The following is a 17,505-nucleotide window of genomic DNA, read 5'->3' on the forward strand; positions in this document are numbered from 1 at the left end:
GAGCGTTACTCCAACACCACGTCCAGGTACTTTACCCAGCCTTGCTGAGTCTGCTGTGACTTGCAGTTATTCTGGGAAAAGCTTTGTTTTTATACCCCACTAAACTCTCACAAGAGTTTATTTCGGCTTTCCAAGGAGTTTGCCCCTGTGTTTCGTTTTATTTCTGGTCATTCTATGTTGTTCACTTTATTATCACAATAACAATGAAACTAAAACCGTAATGAACGGCATGTCTAATGTATTGTCTCTAAATATTTGAAAGCCTTTTTAATTTGTCAAGACACTATGCATGCTTGTGGGTGAAACTGGCACACAAAGATCCTCAGAGCGCAACAAATAAAACTTATGGCAGCCGAAAAACAAAAACTGATCAAAACAAGCAATTGCCAGGGCGGAAACCATGTTGTGCCTCCAAGCCCTCAAGTGTCACTCATATAGCAGCTTGTCTGTAATGAGTCACAAGTCAGCGTGATAAGTAAGACAGAAATAATTTCAAGAATAAACTCGAAACAGTTACCATAAAGTTGTGTACAGTCATATGAGTGGGACTGGAGGAGCACAAGTGGCCACAGCTTTGACTCATGTCTCCTTGGAGGGCTACTTCTGCTTCACCAAATGCTTCATCAAAATCTAGACTATTCGTCACCTATGAGAATATTTCTTGTTTACTGCAGTGTAACAATTTCATAATCTGCTATAAAGATTGTGAGATGGAAAAGTTGGATATTCAGAGTCATACAAATAACATGCATATGCAATTGTATGCATTACAGTACTTTCAGATGCTGAAAGGGTATTAAAGTGGTAATATTGATCCTCATAGTTGTGTGTCATCCATGTCACATCCAACCTAAGATGAACAATGCAAAATACTGGGTTAGTAGGTCATTCCAAAACTAAATGTAGATACAAGTTGTTCTAATCTTATTATCTTCAAACCTTGTCTTAAAACCTAGTCTTAGCAGACAACAACCTTTCTCAATCTTGATGTGGGGAAATGAAGTTTCACCACACTGCCAGGGATCAAAGCACAGTGCCAGGTCGAGGCGATCAAAGCTGTTAAAAGATGCATGTCATATAAACCATCACTGCTTATCGCTGTTTTCTTTCCCATTGCTCTGGCACCGACTGTTTGGGAGCATTGGGAGCAACCGCAGAACAAAAAATCGACACGATCTACATGACTCTACATGATTGGGACACTTTGCTACTGATTAGTGAAACAGGATATGACAAAGTCCTGAAGGAATCAGTTTCGCAAAGACTTTGTATGGATACATATGCGGTTATGGCACTTTGTTGACTTACTTGTGGCTTTATGAGAACAGTTAGGTAGTTGTGCAAATTATGACGCAGAAGTGATTGAGGGATAAATACACATGATACACACGTATATCTGGACGTTCGCAGCCTTTTTCAGATAGTGACAGTAGATGCCAGGAAATGAGAAGAGCGTGAGATGGGGAATGACATGCAGCAGAGATCCGGCACGTTGTGGTTCATGGTCGGCAGCTTAATTAACCTCCAGTGGGTAACAAGGCCACCGCAGGGAGGAGGTATAATATTGTTGTGATACTGTAGTGTAGGCAATTTGTAATTATATAATATCACTAAAAAGCGGCAGGCGGGTTTGGCTGGGAGTCATGCATGAGGGTATAGACTGTGCCTGCTGAGGCGTGGGCTGCCACTGCAGAGCAAGTCCAGGCAGGCGGAGTTGTGTTGACTTTATGGACAGCCATCTTTCACCACCACCGTTAAAAGCTAATTAATGCCAGTCATAAGCAGAGGCATTTATGGGCGTTCCATCCTCTGCCATCCAAAGCACAGCCACAAGGGAGTGACAGCATGGATCACGAGGGGAGCTCTGATTGCACCAAATATTATTGTTGCTTTTAAACTGCATATGGAGCAACGCCTCCAGAACTTTTAAAGAGTTGTTTTCAAAATCTGCGGCCTGTTACCCAAAACAAAACAGTCCTTTTTGCAGATAGGCATTTTGTGTTGTAAGAAAGAGTCCTGTTTGGGGAAGTCCATTCACCAGGTTTTTAAAACCAACATCCCAGAAAATGGGAATTTCCCCTTCCTGATAGAGGAAAAGCAGCTGATAGCAGGCAGGAAGTGAGTCAGGCTCAGCACTTCAGCTGCCTCTGCAAATTTTGGTTCAGACTTGTTGAGGCAGGCAATTATCCCTCCGTTTGATGTGTGTTTGCTGCCGTTTGAGCACTCTGTTACCGTATGTGGGGTTGCCGGAGTTTGAACTTGCGAGGCCTACGATAAATATAACATTTCCCTCCAGGACAAAAACCCAGATCGTGGTGCACACACTGTGCCATTTTCCGGCAAAACAACTTGAACCCTGACATTACTGTTAGTGGTTACACATTTGCTGATGACTCTGCCTGTATCTCCAAAATGGTCGGCAATAGATCTAGCATAACATTATCTCGGGCAAAGCATGTTTACCATTTGTTTAAAAGGTTTAGTTACTTTACAGATTTATACTATTAATACATAATATAAATAGGCTAATAGGTTATGATGTATTGCCAGCAGTATACAAAATAATAATTACAAATAGCCCCATCTTAAGCAGCTGCAAGATTAAAGCGATGAACGCATTAATGCATCACTAATTATAATCCAGTAATATAATATATATTATTCTGGGCCATTCTGCATTATGTGTACTTTCACTTTTGGAACTTTAAGTATATTTTGATGTTAATACTTCTACCATCTTTCTACTTTTACATCCTTAACATTTGAATACTTCCTTCACCACTAAAGGTACATTATACTGGAGTTCATAAAAGAAACATACTTTTGGCACAATGACTGAATTCAACTTCAAACAACTGTTTCATGTTCTCAAATCTAGAATGAAAAAAAAGGTTGCTTATAAAATAGATGATAAACTATCTTGCACATTTTACTGTACATTCTTTTCAAATGCACTTTTTTTACTGTGCAAAAATGTATTAAACAGAGTTATTCCAACTTAATCAAGCATGTTTTTCTGAACACTGAACAACAATGATTAAATGCTTAAATCTGCACATTTTTCAAATGTGGGTTCATGTTGTTTCTGAGCAGCATGTGGCTGAATTGAATCCAATGTGCAAATGCATGCAATGGGGTTTTTGTTTTGGCTCCTTTATCCCTGCTCCAGTTCTAGTGACTTTGGGATATTATTCAGCCAAGCAGGTTTTTGGAGTCGCCATCAGAAGATCTGAAATAAAAGCGCCATCAGGACCTGTGGGAGAAGCTTAATGAAGTAACCAGATGTGACCTTGGTACCCTTCACCAGATAGCCAGATCACCAGTGAGTACTCCTGCTGCTCAGTTTTAATCAAACATATCAAAATAGTATTTACCAGCAGGTGGCAGTCTGTCATAAGGACTGTCAATGGCACCAAAATAGGTTTAGAAACAGAGCTCTGGTTGGGAGAAATGCAGCATCAAGCTATAACAGCCAGTTCTGTAAGGAAAACCTCTTTTATCAGGGGAAGGGAATAATGCTACAAACCATCTCTGCCCTACAAAAACTTATTTTTCCAAATGAAATCCTATGAACCATTTTTTGCATCTTCTCTTCACTCTGGGTTCACACAGGAGCCTTTGCTTCAAGCTGTTTCTCAAAATACCTCCTGAGGCAGAGATTTGATAAGAAAAGGAGATCAAATATTGATGTTATAATTTTGTAAGCCTGTTTGGTGAATAATTGATTGTTCGGGGAAATGAGTTAGTTTTATTTGCAGATACCCTAATGCTGTTTTATTGAAGACTTTTCACACATGCTGTGAGCCCTCATTGCTGTTTCTGACGTTGAGTGATTGGGATGAAATCGGTCCTGAAGGACTGTAAAAGACATTTGATTGATCTGATAGTTTGTTTCTGTTATAGCACCTTTAGGTTAAATTCACAGCTAAAGATGATGGCAGTTTATCTGCTCTGTGTAATCACTTTGCTATATTGCAATTGTTTATCTAAAATATGTTTCACATCATTACATCCTAATAGACCGTGTCCAGTTGTTACAGCATGCAAATATTCCATCTGCTGCAAATGTGCATCCACTCATTTCTTTTTGCATCCTTTATGCATATCAGTTTGGACGCAGCCTCACAGCTATAGCTGTGAGGCCAACTAACTGATGTCCCCACATTGCTGTATCATAACACAGATGCTCTTTCAGCAAAGGCAGAATTGGTAGCCTTGTTTTTATGACCGATTGCTTTCCTGTGAAATCACACGTGCAGAAGAGTGGCAACAATCAACTGTATGCGATGGTGGATATTGCTCTGGGCTTTACTGTATAATACAATCGTACTGTAGAGCTTCTTTTATGCAAACGTTATCCTACAAAGCTCTTCATTGGAGCTGTGTTTCAGCTGTTCCCAAAGACAGATGTTGTGATGGTAAAGCATTCTGACAAGGAGTCTTGTTTCCTGTTGTGCAGCAGCACAGGGCACAACACTCTTGCTTATTCATGAAGCCTGATCAGAGCCCAGGTAGATCAAACCGCTCCTCCATTTTAAATGAAAAAAGCTCTTTACTGGGACATAAATATCATATGATGCACTTTCTGCTCAGCCTGCCCTGGAAGTGCACAGAGTCTTTGGAGGATTGGAAGGTCAGTGTCGGTTAGATCTTCAGCTAATGTACAGAGCTAAATATTGACTTGAAACATGGTTGAAACAAACCATTTTGAAGAAATATTGATCCAAAAAGGTGCATTTCACCAGAGGGGACAACGACAGGTACAGACATGTGGAGGTCTCTTGCTATCTTGTTATTACAATACTCTGATATTAGTTTACATTAATTCCACAACACATCATCACTACAAATCACATATCTTTGGGAATTTCCCTTTCAAATGTGCACCAAGCCTTTTACTGAATCTAATGTAATTGTAATAGTAAATGTGTCACACCATCAAATACAAGGTCACCACACCCTGAACCTGGTTTTACTGCAGAATATGAATATGAAGTGATGGAAAGAGAGGCCCCTCGCCTTCCCTCGGGATCTGCGGTTAGCACCCACATTAGCCCCAAGGACAGCAGGTCGCTGCAGGGAAAGGTCACCTCTGCTGTTCCATTGGAAAAACAAAGCGCCAGTATTTCCTTTCCTCTTATTTGTAGTTCTTATCTATCTCCTTCGACTTGATATTCAAGCCTTCCCTGAAACTCAGCATCTTAGCAAATGAAACCAAGTCAACATGATGGGAATAGCCCCCAAGACTCAATAAAAAGTGTTTCTCTGTATGTAAAACATTCCTAATATTGAACCAAACTGTTGATTCATAAGCTTTCTGATTAGCACTATATCACATGAACGTGTGCACAAGTCTTGTTTATGTTCTTCTTTGTAGATTAGATAAATTATAACTTAAAGACGAGACTGAAGTGAATCTGTTGACAAGTTGAGAGGTGGAGAGCTCGCAGACACAGCAAGAGTAAGCAGTCCTCACTGGGATTAAGTCTTTCCAGGGACTTTATGCCTCGCCAAATATCAAAGGAACTCAGACACAGAGAAGAAAAATGGGTTGTCAGAGCTGTGACAACTCTCGACTGTTATCTAGAGTCACTCACTGCATTATTGCAGCAGTAATGAGAACTCTGACAGCACTGCCAAGCAAGGTACCAATGGAAAGTTGAGATATCTTGGGCTTAAAGTGTTTTGCAGTGGAATAATTACAACTGAAGAAGTGGTTACTCGCCGAGAGGAGGGAATAGCTAGAAACAACTTTACTATCATTATTACATTTAAAAAAGTAAAAGAATAGTTGCACTGAGTTGGTCCGTGTCTTTACTTGAGTGTATCCTCAGTTAGCATAGAGACTTTATGTGAGGAAGGAACAGATTGATAACAGCTGTTAATGCAGGTTTAAACCAGATTTCTTTTCTTTTTTTGAGCCACCTCTGAGAAGCAGAAACAAGCACTGCGATACTATATCCTTATAAGTTAATATGGCAAAATTGTAATCAAACGGCTGCTTATTTACACAACCAGCAGATACGCAACCAGCAGATACGCAAAACAATAGCATTCATTTGGAGTATGGTCATCTGAGAAATGTAAGTGCAATAGTCACTCCTCTTTACCAGCTTGACATTGACGCTGGAACTGCTTTGACATTGTAAGTCTGTGCCATTATGGCCAAATGTGGTCCTACACTTTACAGTTCACATCCAGACTGTGGTTATAGGTTTAGGCAAGAAAGCACAGGTTAGGGAAAGACTATGTTTATCATGGCCAAAAGAATCCACGATCACGATATTATCATATCATCAGTAGAAAATAAAAAAAAAGCTATCAGTCAAATTCATGTTTAACTTTGTTTATTGTGCGTTTTCTCTTTTTTGGCAAATTAATTACACTCAAAATACGAGTGTAGGGAGATGGAGAGAGAGTCTGCAACCATAACTTTCTTATCGTCAATACCGGTATATCGTGAAACTCCTAGTTCAGTATCAACATTTTTGTGACTTGACCTGTACTCAATAGAAAGCATATTTTTGGTAGCTTTAGGTTTGCTTCAAAACATATACTGTTGCACATTAGTTGTTTCTTAACATAATTTCTTGGAGACAGAGTTAGACTGTATGCTCAGTAGTCACGTTTGCACCAGAGGTCATTCATCTAGCTATGAAATAATACATCCCAAATATGTATATTTCACTATTCAATTGGACTCAATACTGTAAACATATCTTAAAAACAGCATTAAGGACATTATATCATACGTTTATTCATCCTCTTTTTTCCCCTCAAGTGTGTGTTATATACAGTACATCTAGCCTACAGTTTGGTGTGGATTGCATTAAGGTTTCTGTCTTCCCGGCCATCCGAGCATCAAAATGTTGACTGACTGACTGCTCATGCTCCCAACGTTTTTTTGTCAAGACTGTAATAGAAAATACATAAGAGATTGTCAGCCACTCAGGAGAACATCAGTAAACTGTCTTGGCTAGAGCTCTGAGTCTTTACAATAGACAAAACAGAATTACTTTACATTCTCATAGTGTTTCATAGTCATTGGCATTAAACATCATTTCTAATCTACAGATGCCCCAGTTTGACATTATGCAAAATGTTGAGTTTACAGTTTAGTTAAGATACTCACAATCTTCAGGTGGCATTTTCCAGTCCAGTCCGTACTAATTACAACACTGAATAAGGCCATGGAAGCCACTGTTCCTGGTGGTAAGTTGTGATAATGTTATCAGTCCATGTAATGTAAAAAAGGAAAAACAACTTTCACCACCAGCTGGCATGGAGGCTGGATAAACACGAGCTTTAAGTGCATCTTGTCTTTCTCCCCCATGAGTAGCTGTCGTCCTGCAGCAGCGAGTCTCTCTAAAAGGTTAAAACCAGCCAGTCTATCCAGCTGCTTGTTTCTTATCCCTGTCCATCTCCTCAGTAATGGACCAGGGCTGCCGGATCCACCAGTGGAGAAGGATTAAGGCTCCTTGCTGCAAAAAGCTCGCCCATAGTGCCACTTGCTCTACCACTGTTGTGCGATAAAGACCCTGAAGAAGAGATGAGCGTTCAAAGTTGTGCTGCTGTCGTCTCCCATTTACATTATTACATTCATATTCTTCAGCTACTGTCCGTTTAAACATACACACAGAAATAAAATGAACCTGCTCTACTGAACGTACAAACTTTCATTCTATAGCAAGTTATAATATCTGATACTGACCAACCACAATAACTTATATTTCACATTTTGTAATGTTCACATCAACTGTTTGACCATAATAAACAACAGTTAATGTCTTCAGTCTGTTACTAAGATAGTCATTGTGAAAAAGACTTCAATTATTGCAAGAATTATTTAATTCTTTTTTGCTCTGACCAAACTTTCATAAAATCCACTACTCCTGAGTATTGATAAATAATCTTCCAGTGTTTTGGATTTATGATCCAGGTCAGCTCCGTCACGACAGCATCGTAGCACTTCATGCTCCTCATTAGACTACATTCAAATGAGGAGAGAACCAACGCTCGTGCACTGTTAATTCTTTTCCCAGCCAGCCATCAGCTCCATTCCTTGGCTTAGACTGTTCTGCTCCAGTAAGGGCGGATGTGCTTTAGGTTGTTGAGGTGGTTCGGTCCTCTGGTCCTGCTGCTGCTCAGGTGGAGGCGGCTGCTGCTGTGGTGGATCAGATTTGAGGCTTTCCTTTTGTGGGGGCTGTGGTGGTGTCGTTGGCTGTGGCTCTGGATTGGGCATCTCTTTCCTGTCGCTGGGCTGAATCTCCAGAGCTGGTGTGTCCTTGCAGCAGAAGTATTGCAGCCAGATTTTCCTGAAGGCCGTGCGGAACTTCTTAATACGGAAAGCGTAGATAATTGGGTTGACAGCAGAGTTGCCATGGGTGAGCAGGATAGCGATGTAGATGAGGACTATAGGTTTCTGGCACTCAGGGCAGAAGAGTGTGATGCAGTTGATGATGTGGAGGGGGAGCCAGCTGATCGCAAAGAGAAAAAGAACCAGAGCCAGCGATTTTGCAAGATTCAGCTCCTTGTCATAGTACTTGTTGGGGTCTGAGTGACTGGTGTTGAGCTTCTTATTGTTAAGTTGCTTGTGGATCACGTAGAAGATCTCTGCATAGATGACCAGCATAAATAGCAGCGGCGGCAGCACCCATCCGAAAAAGTTGAAATAGACCATGTAGTCCATGCTGATGACATTTTCGAACTGGCAAGTGATAATGAGGTCAGAGCTGATGGAGCCGTTCTGCTGGAGACGCTTCAGGTTGTTCCAGCCTAACATGGGGGTGAGCCCCACGATGAAGGCCACCGTCCAGCATATCACCACTGCCAGCCCCGCTCGCCGACGGGTCACCACCCGCTTGTACCTGCAAACAACACAGTCTCATGTCAGCACTTTCTCTCACAGCGCTGTCAGGACTTGCATGGTTTCTTATTTGCTACATCTATTTTAGTGTATTCAGTGCCCTTGGGCTGACAAAAGGTGCGATGCACAAGGAGTTACCATTCAGACCACAAGTCCCTCGACACGTTACACACATTTCCTTGCAGCACATATTTCCACTTGAACAGGACAGTGCCTGCAAACCTTTATCAGTAGACCTTGTCCTTTGCAGCACCGCTGCTTTTCACACTTCTTTTGTTCAGGGAAAAACCAAAGTAGCCCATAGTTCTTACAATTGGCTTAATATGATCTAATAATTTATTACAGCAGTACAGTGGATGCAAGCTGCAGGACTTCACAAGCTACAACCAGCTTTAACAGATATGGCTTTTTCATTGTTTCCAGCGTTTTATCGATGAGAGGCAGAAGGTAGAAGAAGGTAAAAGGTGCAGAGGCTGTAAAATCGTATCACTGCTGTCCTATGACCAGGAAATGACACAGAGAGACTCAGACTGATACTTGCCTAGGGGCAGGGAAACAGTTATCTGATCACACTCATGTAGAAAAGTGTGTAGAGCAACCGATGCTCCCTTTGGGATTACTAATGATTGATATTTACAACGTGTGGAGCCTGAAGCAAAACAAAACCCTGCAATTTTGCCCAGTGCCATCTCTTGGATTAGTATCGACCAGGGATTGTTGTGTTGAGCCAGGTGTGTGTCTGAAGCATGTAGAGAATTATCATTATTCACACACTGAGCCTGGGAGCCGGTCTGTTCAGAAAAGATCAGATGCTAATCTAACAGCCGGTAGTGTGGGAGAAAAAAGAGAGAAAACTCTCCATCATAATAGAAGCTGTGGGACGGGAGTGGCAGTAAGAAGTGAGTGGCAGCAACAACTCTCTAGTGACAGAATCTCTGATTTAAATAACACAAGGACTGTATATTTAGGATGTAAAAGTGTCTGAGGCAGACACCTTTAAGCTTGGATGGTTTTAAAAGAGTAAGCAGTAAAAAGCTAAAATTCCTGATACACTGCTATCCCCAAAAGACTTTGTGATATCTTTGAACGTTAATCTCCTGTCTAAGACTCCGCTGACAATAGTCTCAGACAATAAACTCCCCTCTTCTATAAGCTTATCTTTTCAGCCTTTCAGCACCACTGCTCAGACTTTTGTTTCAGCCTGGCATGATAAATCACTGGTGGCATAAAAAATAAGAGGGATTTTAAACATATTGGCAGCAAATCTGACCTTTTTTGTGCCCTCAAGAAACACAGAAAACATATTTCTCCTGTATACAACCCCATTCTGTCACAGTGCTATACTCTGCCACACATATTAGCATAGTGGACAAAGGAACGAATTTAAACTGTTGGTTGATCAGATAGGCTCTGGTTAGCTGTCATGTCAGCACTAAGTGAGTCAGAACTACATGCAAATAAAGGGACTGGCAGGATGGAGGCATCCTGTGAAGTGAAACAAGACCCATGAGGAAATACATGCGCACAGCTCTGGAGCTGTGGTTCCTTCTGCTGTGTGAGCCAATACAAACAGTGCCATCATCGATACCATTATCACCGTGACGTGTCCACGTGGCACAAATATAGAGAATAATGTGCCTTTCCTTATTGGGTTGTGAACCTCATTACCTGGTCGGGATCTTGACCCTGAGATAGCGGTCAATTGCAATAGCCAGTAGGGCCAGGATTGAACTTTGCGTCAGCACCAGCACCGTGCACGCGACAAGCAGGCAGCTGTAAAAGTGAGTTTGGAGTCCGATGCTGATGGTAATGGCCAAAGGAATGACCAGGGCTCCCACTGCAATATCCGCCAGAGCTAAGGAGACGATGAAACAAAACGTGTTGTCTCGCAACGATTTGTTAATTTTCACCGCCCAAACCACCATCACATTTCCGATTACAGACGCGACTGCAATCACCACCTCCATCCCCATGTAGAGCGACTGCGTTGATAGAAGTGCTCCGGGCATCCTTGCAGATGATTATGTCCTTGATAAGAACAAGATTGATTTCAGAGAAGCAGCCTCATGAGAAGCCAGCAGAGCAGTCCTTGATCTTTTGTGTCACTATAGTATTTTCCAAACGAGCTGTGCGTCCATCAGTTTCACGATACCCACATTCTCCTGGTTAAGAGATATAAAAAGCATCAACATAATCCCGTTATTTTGAAGGTAGAAGTGCGTTAACCAGGAGCATATCTAAACATGAGGGGTTTTCCGTTGGAGCAGGTGTTGTGGTCCGATGGCTGTTGTGCGTCGCTCCTGCTCTGTGCCCTGCGCATCCACTTGGCTGAATACACCTGCTCCTGGTGAGAGCAGCATCCTTCCCATGCACTTCGATTTATCCAAGAGGGTGCTTCATCTTCATTTGCATCGGTCAACGTGTTTAATTCAACAAAGCAGGTTTTAACAAGGCAAGCTGTCTTCTGGATGAAAGCGCGCACAGTTGCAGTTCCTCCGCAGGCGGGTCCCTTTATCTCTCCCCCTCACTGTGCTCTCAGTAAGACCAATAATGCAGTTGCCGAATATAGCTGTGAGATTTTTCTCGCCTTTTTTTTGTTCCATTCAGATGTGTTGTCTTTGTTTCTGTGAAGTCAATATGCATTTCCTTTGGCGGGTGGGACTGCTTCTTTTTCCATGCAGAAATAAATATATGCGCTGTAGCCTTCTGCGGGACCGTCCCAAGGAAGTCAGGTAGTGCAGAGGTGATTTGAACTCACTCTCGTTTTCTAGAATATGCCATGCCCGCCTTCCCCCAACGCCCTTTCAAACGCTAATGGACCTTGCTCAGTGACCTACTGTTCTGATAAGAGGTGAGGCAGTCAATAGCCACAGCTGACATATAATAACATGGATATTGAAAATGGCAGAGATCATTTAATTCCCTAGTGACAAAAGACTGAGTAAATAATGGAATCACACAATATGAATCCCACTGTTTTCCTCATTTGCCAACATAAACTTAATTTCCTCAGAGAAACATAAATCGGAACTACAAATAGATATTCAGGTCATTTTAAATATATTTATGTGCTTCAGACTTCAAAGACCTCCGCTCTGAGCCTGAGGCCAGCCTCCAAACAGAATCTATAACAAGACTGGAAACGGTAAGACTGATTTAGATCTATTGATCAGCCTTAAAAGAATATTTCCTGCCTCTGACTTTAACCATTCAAAAGCAGGTTTCCAGTGACACAAAAACCCTTCCTGTCCTTTTCTTAGAAACACACGATATTCCCTGAGCAGCCAAGCATTCCGAAAATACAGGAGTGAACTACAGCGCTGGCATCTTGTGCTCCCTCGCTGTGGTTTAAAGGTTTACAGCAGGCAGCTGCATGAGCTCTCTGACCATGGCAGGATCTCTATTTTCACATCAGTGCAGGAATGACAATGTATACTTGATCTGAAGGCCTAATATGGAAGAAGGCAGGATGGAAGTCTTGATTTCAGATGGCCGGTGAGTCCGAGTGATACAAAAACAAAAAGGCAATACTGTGGTCAACGTACACACCCCCACAGTACGTGTGTGATGGCAGGACGGCCAACAGTCAGCAGTAGCTCCGTTGCTTCTATCTGTGATCAGCGTCACGGTCAGAGATATCAGCGTGGGGTATAGAGCCAGCATACACTGATGAAGGAAGCAGCCATATGGTCTGTTGGCGGTAATTGGCACCAGACACTTCTTTCACTTACATTGTAACGAGCATAAGTGTGGTGGTAATGCATGAGAAATCAATCTTTATACAGCAAAAGGTGTAAACTAACAAATTTGGGCTAATATGGTTGACAAGCCAGAGAGATTCTGAATGTTTTTTGTTGTTGTTGTTTTTTAAATAAGTTTCACCGTCAAGGTTTCATTTTCTTCTACTTTTTCAATCAAGTGTCAATCAGTATACAAATTCCAATGTTATGTCAAGCCTAAGGTGAGAGTAGCAAAGGGATCCTGAAAGTGGCATACATTATTTAAGGCTGTTTCCTCATTGTGTTTTATCCTTTGAGGAGCTTAGAGACTCCGAACAGGGAACACATGCTCAACATGGCAAGTAGAGACCTCATAATGCTGTGTTTGCTTGTTCACAGTCAGTGTTTTTTACTGAGGACATGCCTGCACCCTAATGACGTGTGAAATATATAAAATGTTCCCTGTATCACTAACAGACTTCCTTAAATAGACTTTTCTCACTATCAACGCCTTTTCGGGGATGAGTTGGAATGAACAATCCTGAAAAACTTTAAACAATTCTGCCATATCCACAGAGCTAGGAAATGAGGGAATGAATCAGATCAGAACTGTTTATTGCCATGTACACATACAAGGCATTTGGCTAGGTGATTGGTGCGTAACAGTGAACACAGTGCAATACTACAAAACATAATTAAAAAATAGAAAATATGAAAATGTACAATAAAATATTGTTAACAAACAAAGAGTACGTTAAAAAAGTATATGATTAAAGTGTCAAGTGTATATTAATAGAGAAAAGATGTGCAAGGGTGTATCACTGTAAGAAATTGTCCTGGGGATGTAAGTGACGGAGTCAGTGAGGGTCCGGGGCTTTATTTATGAACCCAACTGCAGATGGAAAGTATTTGTGGCGTGAGGTCTTGGTCCTGATGGAACGCAGCCTCCTGCCAGAGGGACTCGAAGAGTTTGTGTCCAGGGTGAGAGGTATAGCCTGCAATCTTTCTTTCCCGCCTCAGGGTCCTGGAGGCGAACAAGACGTGGAGAGATGGCAGATTGCAGCCAATCCCCTTCTGAGCAAAGCGAATGATACGTTGCAGTCTGAACTTGTCCATGGTAGTGGCTACAGTGTACTAGACGGTGATGGAGGAGCAGAGGATGATGCCAATGATGGCAGTGTAGAAGTGCACCATCATTGTGTATGGCAGGTTGAATTTCTTCAGCTGCCTCAGGAAGTACATCCTCTGCTGAGCCTTCTTTGTGATGGAGCTGATGTTAAGCTCCCACTTGAGGTCCTGGGTTATGGTGGACTCCAGGAAGCTGAAGGATGCCACAGCATTGACGGGAGAGTCACACAGGGTGATAGGGCAGGTGAGACTGCGTTCTTGCGGAAATCCACAACCATCTGTTTTTAGAGCGTTGAGCTCTAGGTTGTTCAGACCGCACCAGGTCACCAGCTGGTCAATCTCTTACCTGTAGGCGGACTCATCCCCACCAGAGATGAGTCCAATGAGGGCAGTGGTGTCATCCGCAAACTTTAGGAGCTTGACGGACTGGTGACTGGAGGTGCATCTGTTTGTATATAGGGAGAAGAGCAGAGGGGAAAGAACGCAGCCTTGGGGGAAACCGGTGCTGATGGTCCAAGAGACAGAGACATGTTTCCCTAGCTTCACATGCTGCTTCCTGTCAGACAGGAAGTCTGTGATCCACTTGCAGGTGGAGTCGGGCACATGCAGCAGAGACGGGATGATGGTGTTGAAGGCAGATCTGAAGTCCACAAACAGGATCCTGGCCTAAGTTCCTGAGGAGTCCAGATGCTGGAGGATGAAGTGGAGGGCCATGTTGACTGCGTCATCTACAGGCCTGTTGGCTATGTAGGCGAACTGCAGGGCGTCCAGGAGAGGGTCGGTGAGGGTTTTGAGGTGGGACAGGACAAGGCGCTCAAAATACTTCATAACCACAGAGGTCAGGGCAACGGGCCTGTAGTCATTAAGTCCTGTGATCCTTGATTTTTTTTGGGGACAGGAATGATGGTGGAGGCCTTGAAGCAGGCTGGTACGTGGCATGTCTCCAGTGCGGTGTTGATGTTGTGTTTGTGAACACCGGAGACAGCTAATCAGCACAATGCTTCAGGGTGGAGGGAGAGACAGAGTCAATAAAACTCTTTCAGCTTGTTGCCAGGCGCTGGTCATTCATGGAGAGAGGGGCTTCAGGCTTGTAGTTTGTTATCTGTCTGAGACCTCTCCAAACATAAAAAGAGTCACTTACTGAGAGCTGGTAGTTTCTCAGAGTAATTTCATTTAGCGTCTCTCACCGCCTTGCTAAACCTGTATTTTGACTCTTTAAACATGTCCCCACTCCTAAATGCCTGTTCCTTTTGCAACCGTAGCTGTTTAAGCTTAGCTGTGAACCAGAGTTTTTCACCCTGGTGCTTGTTGGAACACAGCGGTCTTCACAGAAGCTGATGTATGACGTCACAGCCTCTGTGGACTCATCCAGACTGTTGGTAGCAGTCCTTAAGACATCCCAGTCTGTACAGTCCAAGCACGCCCGAAGATCCTCCCTAGCTTCACTGGTCCACTGCTTTGATTTCCTCATAACAGACTTACAGAGCTTTCATTTCTGCCTGTATGAATCAGGTGGACCACGACGTGATCAGAGTGTCCCAGTGTAGCACGAGGGACGGCGTGATAGGCCCCACTTATTGTGAGAGTGATCTAAAGCCTTCTCCGCTCTGGTTGAGCATTTATTAAACTGTCTGTATTTGGGGAGTTCATGGCTGAGTTTTCCTTTGTTGAAATCACCAAGGACAATAACTAAGGAGTCCGGGTTGGTCAGCTCCCCACACGGTAGAGCGAACGTGTGACCAGTGAAGTGCAATGTGCTTCAGTTTTATGAGATTCTACAGTTCACTGCTCTTTTCTTGTCGGGTCACATCGCGTCTTCCTCCTCAGTGTCTTGTCAGCTGAACTGGGTTCAAAAACAATATTGCTCGGTCATTTAAAAAAAAGCACCAGCCATGACCTGCAGTGGTGTTCCCAGCGGACTGCTGACCCAGACGGCAACAACATTATTAAAACTGACAAAAAGACTTGGGACCTCGGCCTACTAGCCAGGACTCCTTCCAGTAAAACAGTTTAGCCATTTAAAACAAGACTGGGGCCATTGAGGAACACAACTACAGTGTTATCACAAGGGACACTCCAGGAAAAACAAGACAAGATGGATAGCCTTGGCTTTGTCGCTCAAATGACCTTCAATGAAAATCTCAGATAGGAGGCAATATAAAACATTTAAGCATTCACATGTATCCTCCTGGACAGCCTCTGAAGTATCATAGCTGCTGGGAATGGGAATGGGAATGGCCCCTTGTAATTTACATGGAAATTCTCCAGAAAGTGGTGCATCACAGAGAAAAAAAGAAAAACAGATATTAGATTAGATGTAAGTACTAATTTCTTAGTAATTTCTATTTCTTTTCACACAAACAGCAATCAAGTCTGCTCATTTCCTCTACAATTAATATAAATATAAAATAAAGTTGATGTTGTTGAGATCAGCAAACAGCTGCACACAACAGAGAGGTGAGATCATCTGCACGAGGCAGAATGTGTCGCTTCAGGATTAGTAGATGTCATAGCATTGAACAGAGACTTCATACTGCACATCTGATTGCAGGACAAATGCATTTGTCACTATCTATGTGACCCAGATTTTGTGTTGTATTTCACAAAAATACACTGAAAGTGGTTTGAGTCCTGATTGTTAAGTTGTTGGAGGACATAATCTTCACAATCATTTTCTTCTTTAATCAGAGAAAACAACCTGTGGACATACTCGTTTTGGTGTAAGAGCTCTTCTCAGAGTTGCCAGCTGGCTGACCCACATCATTCTGCCTGCTCGTCGCCCACAATGTGCGTGTGAAATTAACCACCGCACCCACTTGAAGTCTGATCTGACAGGGTGAAAATTAAAAATGTCAACAGCTAGTCAAGCAGCTCACTGTGGTGTCACACACGAAGCAATCCTTGATCATAACTGGGATATTTTAAATGTGTGAGTCTTGGCCTGCTGATGAGGTCCTGGCAGGGCCAGAGCCAGGGATTTGGAAATACTGAGGTCACGAGCCCTCTGAGAAATGTTGGACTACCCACCTGTACATTAAATACAAAGAGATTGTTGAAATTATTTCATTAATCATTTTTAATTCATTAAACCATTCAAACATGCATTATTTCTTCAAAGCAAAATAAGCCTTAATATTGGAAATTGGGAGCTGTTAAATCTGCCTCAGGTGATTAAAACCCCTAACTCTTCAGAAACAGTAACAAGGAGTTATTAAGTTAAAGAAGTGGTTCGACAATACGGGGAATGTACTCATTTGTTTACTTGCTGATCATCTCTTGTTGTTTTTACACTTTGGTTTAGTACAGATTAAACAAACAAGATACAACATGCTAATTATTGAGCTTTAGAGGGGCTGGTAAGGAGATTTTGTTGCCTTTGGACAGACCCAGGCTGGTTCTTTCCCTCTGTTTCCATTCTTTATGCTAAGCTAAGCTAACCAGCCGCTGGCTGTAGCTTCATTAACCGTCAAACATAAGAGCGGCATTGATCTTCCGCGGCAATAAAACAAATAAGCATATTTCCTAAATTGTCAACATATTCCTTTGACAATATCCTGTTCCTTAGATATCTGTATGGAAAAGTTGGCCACCATGCAATATAATCATGTCTATATGCTTTCAGGTATACAGCTCTTAAGATTTTATATTCTCCTTTCAGTGGAGAAAGTTAGAGCATAATAGGGGATCCCCCATGTGTTTGTGTCTCTGTATGTGTATGAGTGTGTGTTTGTATGTGTGCTAAAATGTAAAGATGAGGACCACTCAAACAGAAAAGCTAAACCCAAACCATGG

At 42.4% G+C, this 17,505-nt stretch overlaps 1 protein-coding gene across 2 annotated transcripts; it reads right to left on the reverse strand.

Moving 5' to 3' along the window:
* Positions 1 to 1,940: 1,940 nt before the first annotated feature.
* adora1b (adenosine A1 receptor b) lies at positions 1,941 to 10,875 on the reverse strand. 2 transcript variants are annotated; one of them, XM_076090950.1, is made up of 3 exons: positions 10,535 to 10,875; positions 8,290 to 8,867; positions 1,941 to 1,954 (listed from the first exon to the last, which is right to left on the reverse strand). In XM_076090950.1, the coding sequence occupies exons 1-3, from the start codon at positions 10,873 to 10,875 to the stop codon at positions 1,941 to 1,943; spliced, it is 933 nt and encodes a 310-aa protein (XP_075947065.1). The 2 variants fall into 2 exon arrangements, with proteins under 2 accessions (XP_075947065.1, XP_075947064.1); XM_076090949.1 differs by lacking the exon at positions 1,941 to 1,954 and having other exon boundaries at positions 7,826 to 8,867.
* Between the last annotated feature and the right edge of the window lie 6,630 nt (positions 10,876 to 17,505).

This window comes from Anarhichas minor, unplaced genomic scaffold (assembly GCF_050575085.1).
Source record: "Anarhichas minor isolate MPS153535 unplaced genomic scaffold, ASM5057508v1 ptg000003l, whole genome shotgun sequence".
NCBI classification, from domain to species: Eukaryota; Metazoa; Chordata; class Actinopteri; order Perciformes; family Anarhichadidae; genus Anarhichas; species Anarhichas minor.

Excerpts from the sequence above, each read along its gene's own strand:
- adora1b (XM_076090949.1), bottom strand. The coding sequence starts at position 10,875 with ATGCCCGGAGCACTTCTATCAACGCAGTCGCTCTACATGGGGATGGAG. Across the intron at positions 8,868-10,534 it reads AGGGTCAAGATCCCGACCAG|GTACAAGCGGGTGGTGACCC; the intron begins GTAATGAGGTTC and ends TGTTGTTTGCAG.